Source organism: Volvox carteri (assembly GCF_000143455.1).
Source record: "Volvox carteri f. nagariensis unplaced genomic scaffold VOLCAscaffold_22, whole genome shotgun sequence".
Lineage (NCBI taxonomy): Eukaryota > Viridiplantae > Chlorophyta > Chlorophyceae > Chlamydomonadales > Volvocaceae > Volvox > Volvox carteri.
The window spans coordinates 87,352-105,275 of record NW_003307565.1 but is presented as its reverse complement, the minus strand read 5'-3'; the positions used below and the strand labels follow the sequence as shown (position 1 = coordinate 105,275).

The window sequence follows — 17,924 nt, the reverse complement described above, 5'->3', positions numbered from 1 at the left end:
CATTGCCCTTGGCTGAATTTGCCGTGAACAACGCTTTAAACCGAGCGACGAACCAAACACCGTTCTTCCTTAATTACGGGTGGCACCCGGCAACACCGGTGGTGAGGGAAACAGCCTGTAACGTACCGGCCGCCGCAGGTATGGCTGAAACCCTGGAAAAACGACTGAAGGAAGCAAAGAGATGCCTGATGGCAGCCCAAGATCGAACCGCGGCGTACTACAATGCAGATAAGAAATCGGCAACGTACCAGCCCGGTGACTCAGTACTCTTAAGTACGAAAAACTTACGAATGGGCCCGAAGGTACCCCGTAAGTTACAACCTCGATGGGTTGGTCCCTTTCCAGTGGAAAAGATGATTGGTAAAGCTGCGGTGAAGCTAACTCTCACGCCCAATCTGAAGATACACAATGTGTTTCACGTGAGCCTCGTGAAACCGTACAAGGCTGATGGCCCGTTTCGTCCCATACCACCCGAAACATTGCCTGTTTGGCAGGATACCTCTGAAGATGGTTATCTGCCGGTTGAGAGGGTGCTCGATTACCGACGACGCAAAGTCGGAAAACGGACGTACGTGGAGGAATACCTCGTACGGTGGCAAGGATATACCGACGAGCACAACAGCTGGGAACCAGCGGATCATTTCACTCCCGATATGACAGCAGAGCTGGAGTCAGTACGACAACGGACTTGCGCGGACGTCAAGCCCTAAAGGGGGAGGCAATGTTGTGGTACCGCGTACGAACGCGAGTAACCACGTCCAAGAAGGACTCGGCCAAGACGGCTGTCAGAAACTAACCGATCGTGAACGATGAAGGGACTTCGGCCTGTCCGAGTTTGACAGACCAACGGTTGATAAACGGTCCGCTTGACAGCAATACAGGGCTGAGCCCTATTTAAGGCGGCTTGAAGCCGACCTGAACCACGACCTCTCAACTCTGGATTTCACTACAATCTTCACCTACACTTAGCTACCCGTCTACTTCATCGGCGCCAGTCAACGTCGCCTCTACCACGCTGGATCCGCCAAGGGTGTGGATAAACGTATCTTGCTGAAACGCTCCGGCGTAAAAAACATCACAGCAATATGTGGAATACTAAATCCAACGAGTGAGCAGAACAAACATCGAAATGGCAAGCAACATACAACGTACAAGCAAACATCACAAAATCCCCACGCAGCAAGTTAATATGGCCAGCAGTAAGCGACGCCGTCCAGCCACTACTTCCGTATATTATAATTTTAGGCACTGTCTGTAAAATTCTTTATCGTCTATAGGTCGCACCCTAGCCTAGCTAGGCCTGCTGATATAATAAGCGATAGGGACTTTCCCTATCTGCTTCACCAGCGCTAGGAGGGGGGCACTACCCATAGATAGAAATAATAAAAAAAATTACAGACAACCAGCTCACACCGCAATACCCATATGGATGTACGGATATACATATGTATATGCCATGAGGCCTTCGAGGTTCTTCAAGCTGTACATGATGCCACAATCAGCAATCAGCAATCGCCCAAAGCATCCACCCACCCATTCATCACTGCGGTGCTAAACACAGTACATACATACATACATAGTTATATAATATGGAGCTGCCGCCCATTAAGGAACCTACATACGCTCGCTCGCTCGCTCTGTCCCCTTCACGCATGTATCCCGCTGCCTGCCGCTACCGACCGCCAGCCAGTAATTTTTTACCGACCGCCAGCTCATCCTGCTTGTTAAAATTGTTAGTAATTTGGCTTTGGGCAACAACTAGTTTCAAGGTGCACGGAAGCATGCACGCTCTGTCGTACCGGCAGATATCGTCCTGGCATATGCGGCCCGCCGTTGAAGTTAGGCCAGTAGGTGCCGTACAATTGGCCCCGTGCGCATTTTACGGCGGTAGGCAGGACATCACATTGTGCCATTTGCACAAGAAGAAGAGCGATGTGGGCGCCGCATAACGTGATGAGTTCCATCAACAGGAAACCGATAGCGGGGCAGCAGAAGAGGCAAGATACGTAGATCAATTAAGTAGCTGCTATAGGTGAAACTTTTTCGTCATGTCAGGGTACGGTGGCCGAGTGGTCTAAGGCGTAGGATTAAGGCTCCTATCCGCAAGGGCGCAGGTTCAAATCCTGCCCGTATCACTATTGTCTTTTCTAAACGTCAATGCTTATATATACTACGGTCTGCCCTGGCTATACCACAGCAGTTAGTAGCTGACAGGCCTGAATCCGTATCCCTGGGCTGATTGTACGCCTGTACAAGTCTTTCCGTACCTCCGGCGAAAAGGGCCCTGCGTCGCACATGGACGCGTACTCCACACACGCCTGCAGGCATGTAACGGGCCCGCATGGGCCCGTTAGGGGTCCAAGGGCCAGGGAGCCGAAGGTTTTACGAAGTAGACAGATTTCATGAACTATTACCTTATCACACAGAAGATCATGCCGGACTAACCTAACTACCTAACCTAACTAACTGTTATGCCCTAGCAGTGCGCATACCTGCTATTCGCGGCCCTCCTTATCCAGATTCTGTGGATGTGGTTCCCCAACTTCACCTGGTCATCCGCCACCAGCAGTCCACCACCACATCCTTCACAGGGTCTGTGATCCGCATGAAAGCCTAAAACCCTAGGACAACACGCGAGCGATGGTGCGTGGTTTTTCTTTAATTAATCTGAGCCGCGATGCAGCACGAGAACCGCCCCTCCCGCTTTCCCACTACCCTACCTCCGGTCGCATCCCTGGAGCGATTGCGTGGTGTGTGGGGGCAGGGGATGGGGATGAGGGTGGGACAGGAGATGGAAGGTATATGACCACCGGCATCACGACCTCAATGCAAAGCGTGGGATGGGTGATGGTTGCAGCCCGACTTCGGACTTGGTGTGACTTGACTGTATAAGGGGTTACCGCGCACATGTATACATACATACATACGTGCGGACAAGTTCATGTTGCTGCAGTAGTAGTAGTTCATGTTGCTGCAGTAGTAGTAGTTCATGTTGCTGCAGTAGTAGTAGTTCATGTTGCTGCAGTAGTAGTAGTTCATGTTGCTGCAGTAGTAGTAGTAATGTTGACGTGTATGTCACTCCCGTGCATCTGCGTGCGGATGTACGGCATACACACACATACCTGCGGCGGCTGCGTCCTGCATGTCCTGCAGGTATTGCCGTACATGGGCTACCTCCACGCGGTCCAATCTGTAGTACGACCAACCGGCCGTGCGTGCAAAGGGGCAAAAGAGAAAAACAGTTGTGTACAAGTGTTGCAGGAAGTGAAACATCACGTTTCTATACGGCATATCATCACCATGCCGTACCCTTTTTTATACGGCATTACATTGCAGCACCTCCGCGCGCAGATGCTCCTTTGGAATCCGGCTCTGGCACACACTGGCCCCACACGACACAAAAAGTCAAGGATGCATCAAATCCGGCAGGTTGCAGTACAGCGTGGTGCCGGAGGGGGGAGCCAAGGCGCGCACAGATGCCGCTGACACCGGCAGAGGGCTTCCACCACCTTCCAACGAGCGCTGGTCTCTAGGGTCCCCTAGCCACACCTATTAGCCACACCAGCTGCACCGCATAGAGCCCGTCAGCAGCACCACCGCCTGCTGCTCCCCCTCCTGCCCCCACTTAGGTGTCCCTCTAGTCAGTTCAGTGAGAGAGGAACACGCGTAGTGAGGTACCCGGCGGGCGGGTACCGGTGTGAGGTGGCCGATGTGTCCCGTCCTCGGACCCTCTTCCGAGGGGCTGCTGCCCGCGTGCCACCCCCCCAGCCCCAGCCGCCTCCGCGCGCACCTCCGGCCCACCCGGTAGCCCACACGGCTGCCCACAAAGCCGGTCGCCACCTTGGCTGCCGCCGCTGCTGACCCCGAGGGGGGAGGTGCGGGGCGGCGCGGAGGGTGCGAAAGGGGGGGGGAAGACGAACCACAAACGAGTGACGCAGAAGTGCGAGGGGGGGAGGCGGGTGAGCTCATAGACCAAGAGGCACACACTGAGTTGGCGCGTTTTCGTTCATGTGCGCACTCTTCATGCACATGCATAGATAGTTCTGGCACTGTTTGTGAACAAAAAGTAATTCCGACCAAGCAAAGGCCCAAAGCAAGCAACCGCATAGCAAATCAAAGGCCGTCACCCGCCACTGCAAACCACAGCACACTGGGACTCTACCGGTTCATCATGTACCGGCCCCTGCTGCTGCTGTCCAGCCACTTCCTCAGTGCGTCACGGAACGGGAACGTGCCCAGGTCGAACAGGTCCTGGGTGAACATCCGCACACACAATGCTAGGTGCTCTTCTTCATCAACGTGCAGGGGACGCAGCACACTTGGTCGTGCACTTCTCCGGCGTCCACGTCAGCATGCACAGGCTGGGCCCAGGGATACCTGGCGGCCCAGGCAATCTGCCATCTGTAGGGATTTTCTTTCTGCTTGTCCCGCCATGCACCGTCGCTCTGGCCCTTGCGGATGCGCTGTATCTGAGCCCGCTTGGCACTGCGAGCGCTCGGGTTGGGGGCCTCGCCGCATTCGTTGTTGTTGAGCTGATTGGGTGACAGCTTGCGCTTATGCTGATCACAACCGCCATGGAAGGCAGGGGTAATGGCGCCCGTGTCATCGGTCGCCGCTGGCAGCAACACCATTGCCGATGAATTACCGACAACAGCACCGCCGTCCCAAACACCTTTATTAGGAAAATTTTCAGGCTTATCTTGCTGTTTTGGTGTTTGTTCGGCGTTTAAGTCGTTGCCTTTTGCCTGTAAGGACCGGTCATACATTCTGCTATGCCGCGTTGACTCACGGGCTTGACCTTCTTACGGCCCCTCATATCTATTCTATGATCGATAATACTAAGTTCTGCACACTACGGAGCAATCTGGCAGCAATGGACGTTTTTGGCTGGAGGAATGAAAATGTACGGATCGGCCTCAATTCATTCCCTTTTTCCAAATCGACGGCGCTGTCAAAGCGGTTCATGAGCCTCCGGGTTCGTTTGGGCCGTACGAGCTCGCTGAAGCTTGTAACATCCATCCATCCATCCATCCATCCATCCATCCATTCCAAAGGCCAAAATGGCCTCTTTATTCCTTATAAGGAATATATTACTTAAAAAACAACACTGCCGCCAGCCGGGCCAATGTTGAGTTGCTTTAGTCGCCAGCTGGCCCCGAATCCATGCCCCATTCATTTCACAGAGCCCTCTTACATCGATGATATCCCTGCCCCTTCCCTCCCCTCCCCATCCCCCATATGATGTGTGAAACAGGGGGGTGTATCTTCGCCCGTGGCAGCTACCCTGCGTAACCCTGCCTTCCCCGGTATTTCGGGGCACCCTCATCCAGTCACCCTAGTCAACTTCTCAGTGGATCGCTCAGGTTCCGCACCCACCACCAGCATCCAACGGAATCTGCCGGGTCGACAGCGGCCCAACTCCATTCTTGGTCAGCTCGCAGGTTAACTTTATCCCAGGTCACCACCATTCATCAACTAGGGGCGCAATGCCTTTCACCCTCGGTAGGGCTTTTGATCCTAATGGGTATCGATCCCGGTATCTCCCGGGGCCAATGGTCGCACCTTACCAGTAGTGCCAAACCCATATGTATGCGTCAGTACTGTCAATACTAGTAAATCCCTATCTAGTATACCAGGGTGTCGCCGATAACATAGGTGATCAAAATTGTACTGACACAGCTCCCGGTCCTTCCTACTCCGCCTATATACTAAATTCACTCCGTCAGCTGCTCCAGCAAGCGGTTCCATCCGTCACCGTATGTGCGACTCTGTCCATCCGCTGCAATGACCGTACGTATACGTCATGTGCTAACGATCACACACATCCATGCCAGCCAGATGGAAGCACAAATCCCCTAACAGTTCATCAGGCCGCATTCGTTTGCGTGTGCGCATGCGTGAAGCCCAGCAAGCAGCCGAGCCACCTGCTCTGGCCCATCCACGAAACCGCTTTGTTGCGCATAATATCAAGGGCGACACGTCATCGCTCAAACTTCGTCCTCAATGCTACACTAGGTGCTGCCCGCGCGGTAATGACGTCCGTACAGCTGCATGCAAAGATGTACCCTCGTCCCGACAGACCAGCTGCATGCACAACATGTATCTGCGCCACAACAGCAAATTGTATCATCCGCCATGGCTTGTGTATGTGCATAGCCATTCCTCCGACTTGCATGCACGCAGCAGCAGCAGCAGCAGCATCAGATAAATGATGAGGTAGAAGCACTACTGCCAGCAGGCAGGGACTGTCTGCGGCTGCCTGCTACACGCACGCTGCACGCACGCTGTACGGCAGAGTTCATTAAGAGGCCACAGCTTCAGGAAATCAGCTCAGGTCTGGGGGAGCCCCTCTCAACCGCTCCATGCGATTGCGTGTGTAGAGTTGTGTCACCTTCCCGAGGTGTAAAGGTGTAACCGATCCAGATGCCTAAGAAGAGCTAGACGGCGGGGACCCAAGGGCCCAAGGGCCGAAGGCCATCCTCCGAAATTAGACAGATATCATAAAATACAAAAAATGCTATCTATTCTATTATTCCTTACTAAAATTATGACGAACTACCCGAACTATCCAGACTGCAATTCTTGTATATGGTCAGCTCTGGCTGCGCTGGAATTTGTACATGACCGAGCAACAAGTTGTACACTCCTTTATATGTATGTATGCAATTATATGTGATGTATTGTGATTAATGAGCCTCGCGTATTGGGGATGAATTTCCTCGTATAACACGTTGCCTACGGATGTATGTATGTATGTATGTTATGTAGGCCCGCGTCCAAGCATGAACATCCCTCACAACTAACTGGCAAGCATTTAAAGGACGCAACAAATGACGAGGGCATTATACCTTGGTTCATCGATTTATGGTAGATACGGCAGCGCACGTACGGCATGCCGCCATGAAAGATCACCAAGCCAGGTCCATAAATCACAAGCACACGTACTTACGCGAAGCAATCTCGTATCTTGATATCATGTTACGATGCGCCGAATGTGCGCGCCCGTCAGAAGAAAAACCTCAACAGGAAACAGGACAACGACATTATGACCTGCTGCTGCCGGCGTAGCTCCGGCGCTTGCTATGCCATATGGTGTTGATGGCGGATTGTGCGTGCATGGATTATTGTCAACAGTAACTCGCGATCGACTCGTACACGCACACACACACACACAGCAACTACAATCCAAGTAAGAAGTAAGTACGACATCTCCACCTTGTTGCCGTTCAAGATAGACACTGCTGCGCTGTTGTAAAGTCGTTGTTGATGAACGGTGCACTGTCATGTGACGGCGTAGTCACGTACTGTATGTTGTGGACTCTACCTTGCCGCTGATAGATGATTCGTTGCGTGGGTTGTAAGCAGCTGGTGGGCAGCAGTCAAGTCGCCGATGCGATGGGAGAATAGCAAGTTAGATCTCTAACATCTCTAATTGTACGGTCAATATTGTCTGGGTCGTCTCCAAAATCGATTTTGGGAAGACTCTATTATATCTGGAACACTTTAGAAACGACTAGGTGCATGTGAAACTCGAGGGTAGGCGAAGGTAGGCACAGGCTGGCGGTGTATGTGGCCGTAAGGGTCCGAGACGGACCCCTTCAACGGGGGAGGAATGTAGCAGCTGGTACTTAGAACAGCACACAAAGCGTCTGCAAGTACGTTCTAAGCGCTCCATCAGCATCTTGAGAGGATTTTACAGCTGCCAGCACAACAATAACACACATATCCAACAAAATACTTGTTTCTAAGTCACATGACCGTCCCAAACAAGCCTCAACTAATACCTATATATATGTGCGTGTCATCACCCACATGCATGAATGCATCTAAGTACATGCCGACATGTAAACACGCGGCCGCATGCACTAGTGACGCACCATACCTACCTTGAACACGGGAGGCGTCTTCAACGTTTGAATTACAAGACCTTCACTTCACTTCCCCAGCAGCAGCAGCAGGTCCTTCGCTTACTTGTTTGGGAGGCGGAATTACCACTGGGATATACTGCAGCGGCGCGTGAAGCATGCAGCAGCAGCGGGGATTAATCAAATACGCTGCACGCGGCTAAACAGACGAACTGATGGATAGCTAGTTGAAGAAGTAAAGCATGCCGCACGCACCGATCGCTCGACACCCGCGTATAATAGATAGGGACCGTCAATATCTCTATGCGGGTGTGGCCTGCGGGCGACCGAACAGTTTACAGACGAAGCTTAAGGTCGTGTCCTTGTATAATAGATAGGGACGGTCCCTATCCTTAACGTACCAGGGCAAGATTTATAAACCAAAAATAGGTTTTCAGACGGGTAGGTTGTGATGCATCTCTGGCCAACAGCAACACAGTAGTGGCGATGGAGTTTGTGATACAAAGGATTTGTAAAGTCAACATCGGATGTACATGTGGAATGTGTACATGCATGTACATGCACACATACTCATACAGCTCATGCAAACGTTAGAAGAAATAACGATCCACTAATAACCAACCAACTAACCTCGAGGACTTCTGCAGCCTTAACGCTGCTGCTAGGCTCATCTTCATTACTAGTAATCTCTTGCCAGGCAGCTCCAGCACGAGGACTGGAACCGTCTTCAGGAAGCAACCTTGAGGGCTGCCGATGGAGCTGGCCTGCAGGTGGGACCTTACAGGACAGCAAAGGAGCCCACTGCCCAGATGGCGAACCATCGAGCTGTCTCCAGGTGTCTGTGGAGATCCTCGAGCCATTTTTGTTGTGCAGCAGCTGAGCATCCGCCATACCCGGCAGTGAAGCGGCTTCAGGTGCCAAGATGTCTGCGGGCTGCTGCCGCCAAGAGTACGACAGCTGCTTTGGCGGGAGGCTCACAAATGCCAAGTCCGCTATTGAACTTCCTTCGGACAGCACTAGCTTAGTGTATGTACCGGTGTTCGGACCAGTTGTGCGGCCGTCCAGCGGCCCATATGACGGTTGTCCATCCATTTGTCGCATGTTTGCGGTGGCCCTTGAGCTGTCGGGATCCGCCAGCGGTTGGGCGGTCGATGTTGTTGAGTCCTTCTGCATGTATAAAGCCGACGTGCTATGAGTGCAAGTATCATCGGTGGCGCGGGTGTACGTAGAGAGTGGCCACCCATCCGGGTTTACCTCGGGTGCTCCCAAACAATGCATTTGGGAGCATGATGCTCTTGTGTACACTGTTTCGTGACTATCCATGTTGAATGCACCCGCCTTTATTTGCATCTTATTAAGGCTAGAAGCATGGAGCCTCGATCATTTTTATTTGGTTTACCTCCCCGGACGAATGCTTACATATAAAGAGGACACCCCATAGCTAGGGACTATGCTCCTAGTTTATGTAGCTGTATTACACTACCAAACATGGTACTGCAAATGTGCATTTGTTAGACTTCTTGTGGTCACCAATGCGCTCGGTCTATGTACACCTGCTCGTCCCCCTCGTTGCCTCTAGGCTGTGTGCCTTATCCTTAGGTTTAGGTTTCAAAGCAAGGCATGTGTTGGTGAGGCAATGGTGACAATGGTGCGCTCACAAGTGATTGGTGGACATGTATGTTTGCATGTGTAGACAGGCGAGACAGGCTGCAGATGAAAGTGTATAGAGAGGCATGTGTGCTCACATAGACGGCTGCGGATGAGACATGTCTGTACAGTTGTCTGTACAGCTGTGCATGCACACGAAGGCTGGTGAAGGGTTCAGTCGAGTCACATTTGTAAACATGGGTTACCCTGCCTGATACCCATCAGTAGTGTATTACCCCTACCCCTTTGCTACCCCTAAGGTAAGGGGTTACCCCTACCCCGGGGTTAGGTTACCCTCCTCCCTTCGTACAAACACCACTTACCCCTACCCCTACCCCTGGGCTACGCTTAAGGGGGGGTTACCCCCCGTTTTATGCAATAGGGACACGCATGCAAGGCATGCATGGGCAGATGTAAACTATACTTGCATACACGTGCATGGTTGACTCACGGGGCTTACCTACGTGCCTAACAGTTATGTACATGTCGATCACGTGAAACGTTAACGTTGCTGTCGTGCGTTGCACGTGGCATACATTTACCTAATATGCAAACAGTCTGCTGGCAGCAACTGCAGATGCTAACACAATCACTACCGTTATCGGCATGCTGAAGCTTATGCAATCATGCACCTGCATGATGCTAGCGATGATATCATAAAAAACAGAGATCACACCTGCTGCTGCTTGTGGCGGCGGTGCTTGCGGCGGTAATCACGATACAGTGCATTGAATACAAGCACTACCAAAAACGCCACGGCTATAACCACAACGACTCCGATGGCAGCAGCACGGATACGCCGAGCACTGATTTTCTTCTGAGGGCTGCTGCTTTCGCTGCCCGGTGCTGCCGATACAGATCCGCTCGGGGTCGCACCTTCTGCCAGTGGAGCTGGCAAGGCGGCGCGGTACTGAATTCAGGGAAGCATGCGACGGGCACGAGGTTGCGTGTTAGGTGAGCTGGGCCAGCCAGCACTGGACAACGTCGGTACAATTTTTTTATCATCAATGACAGGCCTAGGGTCAGACTCATTGTAAATAAGGTTCCAAGAACGAGGCCGGCCAGGGTTGGAATTTCTTCCGATTTGGTGGAAGGTGAGAGTGCCCCGAGTCGATGGACGGTAGTGACCTGGGTTATAGTGGGCTATAGTGGGTTATACATATACATACTAGTAGTAGTAGTAGTGGTGCTGGTGGTGGTGGTGGTGGTGGTGGTGGTGTACGCCTCAGCCTAGACTACTAAGGCGTGTTGTAAGGGAACAGGGGTGGGACATGTTTTGGGTCTCCCCACCCTGAATGGCCTCTGCGCCACCATTTTGGTGTTTGACACGCTCTCCCTCGTCTCCCAGGTTCCCCACGTGGTTCTGTCGTACAGTCATCCCTTTTTCCTTTGGGTGGCATGCTATGCTATTACTAATTCGTTCAGGTCGTCGACGGTGTGGTCGTGCCATATATATATGGTAATACCATAATACCGTACCATACATGTATGGTACATGTATGTACATACATCAGCAGCTTCTCAGCTGGGAAGACGTGACAAGATGTAACAACAATTGATCACTGTCGCAACAATGATGCGCACTATGTGCGTGATTACAACATGGACAGAAGAGAGCCCTACCTGGAAGACTTCACGGGTGATCGATGTGCTTGCAACTAATGAAGGGTGCTATCGTTATACCACGACTTCAGGAAAGAACCGATCGGCGGATGCAGATCCCGTGATAAGCCCAGACTACTACAATTTCGCCCCCCCTTCAGCAGTAGAGGGCGTCCTCGACCTTAAATATCCTCAGGTGGCATCATGTTTAGGATAACCAGCGGTCGCCGGGTCCATCACCCCCCGCTCCGCAGGAAATGCCCCAACTGAGATTCAAACTGAGGTCGGAACTGAGAACTCTGCTCGATACCAATTGTTGTACCAAATCCTCAGAAAAGTACCAATCGGGCGGAGGCATGCTACATATGTTGACCGACATTTAGCGGTAGCAGCCAAGCCAGTCTGCAGCTTGATTGACAGATGGCCGTAAGCACCTTGCTCATCTTCAACGTTATTATTCATGTGGTTCATAATGTGCATATACGCGTGTATGTGTAGCGCTAGATAGTGTCTTGTAAGGGTGGCGGCTAGCAGGAGTTGATAACTGATAACCGACCAATGAAGCCCAGCTGCACCGACGACCCGTCACCCGGAAAACCGTGCGGTGTGCCTTGCACAATGCATGCATCGTCTTGTTAGGGAATGAATGAAAAATGAAATGTAAGGCCTGAACTGCACAAACCTTAGTTCCGGAAGTCGCCCATGCACCATTTACGGGTCCCAGCGGACAGATGCCATCGAGGGCAACCAAAGCATCATACACGTTGCTCCTGAGCGCTTGCATCTCCCGAGAAGGGTCCACCTGACCATCAGGGATTACGTTTCCACATGCACAGCGTGAAAAACAGGTTCAGCAGAGCTGGGCGAAATACTTACACATGCATGCATGCATGCATGTATTGCACCTGCGTGCATACATGCTGCATACACCTACCCACCCACGCACAAGGAGCATGCACCAATACAAAATTGCTGTGCCAACGAAGACAAAAGAATTGCCGTGGAGCTAACCTGTTGAGAATGCGCACAAATGCACAGAACCTCGGAACGTGTGAATAATTTTGGATACATGAACATAATGTGTTCTGTGGGCGTGCGTATCTACCCATGCTTAAAGAATCCATGCATCCAACCAGCTGCAGCGACTGCAACAAGCGGCACCCGCCCATCTGCTATACCGATGGGCGATTAGAAACACAGCAAGAAGCTGAAAAGCGACTGACGAAAAACGGAAAATGCATGAGAGGAAGTATGCATGCGTGTGCTACTTGCAACCCAGAATGTAATTGGGTAGTAAGCGAGCAACATGAGAGTGGACAATGAAGCAGGTTCGTCAATTCGCATGGAGCACCTGCAAGTCCCATGGGTCGACCATTGGAAGGTGCATTAGTAAGAGGTGCGTGCAGCAGTTTACCTGGAGGTTGCCATGCACGCATTCGGGTTGTCACTGGATGGCAGATATATGCCATCCACATTACATACAATGCAGATAGAAGCTCTCGCTAATTTGTGTAGGCATATGTGTGTCGCAGGGTTGGGGCTGCGTGGCCCCATACCTGTAAAAACTACCCATACGAGCCGAAGGCCCAAGGGCAGTATTAATACCTAATTAGGTGTTATAAACGCCTAAAAGCCACGGAGAAAAGAAACACCGCACTATCAGCCATGTATGCATGCGGCAGAGGGAAGTGTAACAAGCAACCAGCAAGCGCCATGCATAGCAGACGAGCAAATACATGTTATTGGAACGAGGCTTCGCAAGCATGCGCGGTTTCCTGCTGGCTTGCTTCCAATCCAGGGTGGGTGGGGGGTGCATACTGCCGGGATTTGCTGGCTGATGCTGCATGGGAATTTCCATGGTTCACGACAAACCTTTAAAGTGATCTCATACACCGCTCCTTTAGTAGTACATTCCTATCACCACAGACAGCCGTAGGCCCACGACAGAACCAAGGAAATATAGGAGGGAAAAAAGAAAAAAGGGCACCAGGACGGGCAGCATTTTGCACTTGTTACAGCAAGCAAGGAGTAATAATGAAGCAGGCAAGCATGCTCCAACTCCACTTGTCTGCGGATGATGACCTCCTGAATATGTGAAGACAAACTGGATTTTCTTACATACACACATCGCTCGTGTAATAACAATCACCGACCCGCCCACATTACACCTACACTCACCGGATTGGGTGCCAGGCGTACACTGCAACTTATGCTCGTATTTTCCTTCGGTACTTGACTCTTCTGTGCCACATCAAATGCCAGGTTAGTCTGTGTTGCTGCTGGAGTGCAAGATGAGCCGACCTGCGCGCATGCGGGCAGGGCTTTTCACCAGGGTACCCAAAAATTCCGCGGAGTCAGCCGGAGAGTGTTTTCGGGTACACCGAAACTGCGGTTTTCGGGGTAAAATTTAGCTGGATTCTTATCGTTATATGCTAGGACGGCTTAACTAACAGGTGTTTGACTTTATCGTGGAACATAGCGCCTGGGAGAAATAATTCAGCAAGGATTTTACCCAAAACCAAGGAGGCGCCGCTCCTCATCCACCTCTGCAGCAATCGCCTCCACCACACCTCCCACATCATCATCCGTCTCCTCAGACGGGTACACCTCATCACTTGCCACACTCTCGACCTCCTCGTTATCAGAAGGATAATAGGCCTCAGCAATTTCACTGCCTACATTGCCCTCATCATCACTCTCATCAGGCAGAACACAGTCGCCCACCTTGGCAATACGGTGCAGGAGCCCATCCGGGTTCTTTGCAACATACTCCTCAGCAGCTTAAAATCACAAGGGGTTTGCATTTCATATCCACGGTTGGACCGAGTAATCCAACACGCAGAAGGGAATCAGTGGACGGGACAGACAGCCGGTTACGCTCAACACACGCTGTTTGAGTGGGCAGGACACAAGCGACATACACCAACTGAACCAAGCGTGGAAAGAAGTGGACCACTGACGTTAGCAGCAGGAGTAGAAGTGTAGTAGCTGGTACACAGTACGGCTCTACAATACGCGCGAAGCGCGACCACCAGCATCTCGAGAGGCCTTTTCAGCGGCCAGCTACTACAAGAAGCGACTGGGGATTTCTCTGCATAGGTGTAAACTCCGCATCAGTTCCCCAGGTACTTTCATAGCGCCGCTATTATACTACTTGCATGATAGGAGCTTACCAGATGCCTTAAAAAAGCCGCGAATCCCGAGGGAGATGCGGGGCACCTTGGTTGGGCGCTCATCATCAGCTGACTCGGGCATGTTTAACTAAGCATATGCTTAGATGTGAGAAAATGTAACATATAGATATTTGCTTAGATGTATGAAAATTTCTGTGATACAGCTGCGAAACAGCCGCAATCCACATTTGTACTTGTTGTTTGACTGATGACCAAGAGGGTCTTATATGGCAAGTCCGGTTTCCAGGCCCCGTCTGCGCCCGAAAACATGCAAATTTACGCTGACATATCGTTCGGTTTTCTCCGAAAATGCCTTCAAAAGGCTTCGGTGGGGTCCCAGAAAAAATGCTCCAAAAGGCCCAAAATCCGTTCGGAATGCTCCGGGGCGCACTAATTTTCCTTTCGCGGAAATATCTCAAAAACGTTTGGGCCCGAATCGGGGTGAAGAACCCTGCATGCGGCCCTCTGATGATTTAATGCAATTAAGCTACAAACCGGCTAGTTTGTAGCTTATTTAGTAACTTGCAATCGAACGCGCGCGTCCTTTGCTCCATCTGTGTTGGCTCCCACGCCGGTAAACGTTTTTCATCGTCTATGGACTCCTTGAGGGTCATCGTTTTATAGACCGTGTCGTCGCCTAATAGATAGGCCTGGAAATAGATGGTCGGTAGACGATCAAACATTTTACAGACGAATTGCCTTAGGCCGTATCTTTGTATATGCCGAATCGAGTTCACTTAGTTTTCTTGTTGAATTATTACGTGCGTGGTGTTGGAGTTGGGCAAGCAACTTTAACTCGTACTTTAACAGCATGCTCTACTGCAGGCCGGCCGATCGATAAGCAAGCGGCCTCAGGAGGCTATTTAATCTATCGAGCTGTCAAGCAAAATGCAAGCAAGACAGTCTTATTGGTAGGCACTGTAGGCAACACATTACTCCTACTCGTCATTATTATTGCAGATTATTGTAATAGCTGGCCACGCCGAAAAGGCCTCTTTTGATGCTGGCGGAGCGCCTTAGCGCGTATTTGTAGACGTCATGGTGCCGTACCATATAGTACATATACGTACCAGCTACTACAATCATTTACTTCATTACCAGCATGTATGCTTGCGTGATACATGTGCGGCCCATTAAACCGTTCGCGCAGCAGGTACGTGCACAATGCGTCTGAACAAGGCTGTGTCGGCTTTCTCGAAGAAGCTCCGTTAAAATCCGTACAGGCCCAAATCCGTACAGGCCCAAATCCGTACAGGCCACATGTGCGCAAAATGCTGAGCTGTCTCGCTGCGCAGAGAGCGGTCGGGGAAGCCAATGCACTTTGCAAGCGCAGTCTGTAAACCGACTTCACAAGAGCAGTCGGGAAGCTAATCGGTCGAATTCACGCCGCGTCAGTTTTTAAGTCCAGTTTTTTTTGTACATAAAAAAACTGAAGACTAGATAATATAGATTATGACGAGGAGCAAGATTTAGATAGAAAAACCTGATTATAGCTTGGCCAAAAAAATGTAATTTATAATTTATAATTTGTTTATATTATATTATGTCTAATATGTATACATTACAAAACTCTAAATATTTAACAATGTTCTAATCATTATTCTGATCAATCAATCTAAGTTATTTATTAACTCGTTAACCTTTCGGAACTATCAGAAATGTCCTTAATTGACCTACGCCTTTGTTCTTCGTTAAATTTATTCCAGTTGTCCGACCTGTTTTTTTAAACTGGTATAGCCGTAACAGACAATGGCTCTGTCGGCTTCCTCGAAGCAGGAAAAAAGGCGGGGCCCCTCTGCATCCGTACAGGCCGGTAGCAAGGGCGGCAAGTGTGACAATTGATGGGTAGTATCAACGCGGTGGGAGCTGTGTTTGCGTCACGAATGCATTTTTTCCGAGCGATTTCGGGACTATTCCGTCGCACACTCATCGGTGGAATCGTCAGCACCGCCTGCGGGTGTCACGCAAATCGCATCCATCTCGGGTGCATGCTACATTGACAATGCGGCAGTCCGCAAACGGAGCCGCCGTTGTCGGTGATATGTGCGTGCCGCCGGACGCTGGTTCGGCCTTTAAGGAGAGTGTCGGCAGTCCTACTGATGGACAGCCAGAGCTAAGCTTCCCAAATCCCACGTCGGGCCGATACAGCTCTCATAACCTGTAATGTGGCCGTGGGCATGTCGGTGAGCCCTAGTCACATCACCGGTCGTCCGCCGTGGCACTGCAAAGCGCGTTGCTGACCATATGAAGTCCGGTGCTGTCTGTGATGTTTATCCCCGAAGCGTCAGCGGCTTCAGCAATCCGCCCCACAGTCGCGAGCTTCATCGCGGCACACTGCAACTCTTCGGAGGCCCCGAGAATCGGCCAAAGTAATTTTACAAACGAGCAGCTTGCGTACTTTATAGAGAAATGAAAGCAAATTTGTCGGCCTGCTGGTGGTAAGTCGGAATGCCCGTGCGGGCAAATGGTAACACAAGCTGGGTGTTCGAGTTATCATACGCCGTCATCTCAGAATTCAATTATGAGATACACGGCACCTTTTAAGTTTAAATTTAGCACGAGAGGCGTTGATGTGACTTTGACCTCGGTCAATGGAGGCAGCCAAACTTGTTTGCGCTCATACGATTTTTGTTGGCTACAGGCGAGATACTTTGTAATAGAGAATGCAATATATTACCAATAACGCGTTTCAGCCGGCCGAGATATTATGTTTGGTCCGTTACACACACACGGCCACACAGCCACACGGACATGGGCAATCCTACAAGGCGGGGCCCCTCTGGGCGTTTCGTGCTGGGGCCCCGCCCCAAAACCAGCCAAATTAGCTACAGGCGAAATGCCATACAATATGGAATATCAACAGCTTTCGATATTGCACTTTAGCGGGTTGTTAAACACGGCCTACCTGCGGGGGGCAATCCTACAGGGCGGGGGCCCCCAAACATTGTTTATGGTCTACAGACAGTGCCGCCCGCTGGTGTAATAGACAGTGTTTTTTTTCGTTTTGGTTTTGGGCCTAGTACCCTAGAGTAATGAACTGGGTGTTTCTTGCGGTTACAATTAATAGATAGGGCTTCCAAATGGATCATGGCTTAGGATGGTCTATAGATTAGTGACATCATGTAATAGTTTTACGTACATTCCTCCATTTGCGGACAGTAATCTACCCGGAGAAGTCTGTAACATCATGTTCTTCAGTTCAGTGCTTGCCGTGCAGCAGCTTACTTAAGGTATTGGCCCTGATGTTCTATCCTACTGGTGTACTCGCACACACACACACACACACATACACACACATACACACACACGCACACACACACACACACTTTTCCACTTCGGCGCCGATAGGGGGCCTCCACACTGTTTACCTGAACATTGGCAGTTAGCCAGTTATAGTCAATCTCCATCCCAATAGCGGCGGGTGGCTCCAGTAATCCTGATAAGGGTACCTGTGGTGTGTCTGGTGAGGGCGGTTGTAGTGACTGCGGTGGAAGCGGTGTGAGCAATTGTGACGACAGAGGAGAGGGTGGTAGCGGTGACAGCGGTGGAGGTGCCAGGGGGGGTGGCGGGGGTGGAGGCGCCAGGGGTGGAGGGAGGTGGTGGAGGCGCTGGTGATGGTGGGCCTGGTGGAGGTCAC

The 17,924-nt window shown here is 51.1% G+C and overlaps 2 protein-coding genes across 2 annotated transcripts; one reads left to right on the top strand and one right to left on the bottom strand.

Annotated features, from left to right (window-relative positions):
• Positions 1 to 2,062: 2,062 nt before the first annotated feature.
• VOLCADRAFT_61190 (uncharacterized protein) lies at positions 2,063 to 2,239 on the top strand (the record flags this gene model as incomplete). The annotated part of the gene is made up of 1 exon (XM_002951159.1): positions 2,063 to 2,239. A coding segment is annotated over one exon (177 nt), but the record flags the coding sequence as incomplete, so codon positions are not given.
• A 3,741-nt stretch (positions 2,240 to 5,980) lies between these two features.
• Positions 5,981 to 9,038, bottom strand: VOLCADRAFT_91616 (uncharacterized protein; the record flags this gene model as incomplete). Its single annotated transcript, XM_002951078.1, has 6 exons — positions 5,981 to 6,103; positions 7,972 to 8,004; positions 8,121 to 8,181; positions 8,496 to 8,629; positions 8,668 to 8,741; positions 8,900 to 9,038. 6 exons carry the CDS (start codon positions 9,036 to 9,038, stop codon positions 5,981 to 5,983), a joined length of 564 nt encoding a protein of 187 aa, XP_002951124.1.
• Positions 9,039 to 17,924: the final 8,886 nt, after the last annotated feature.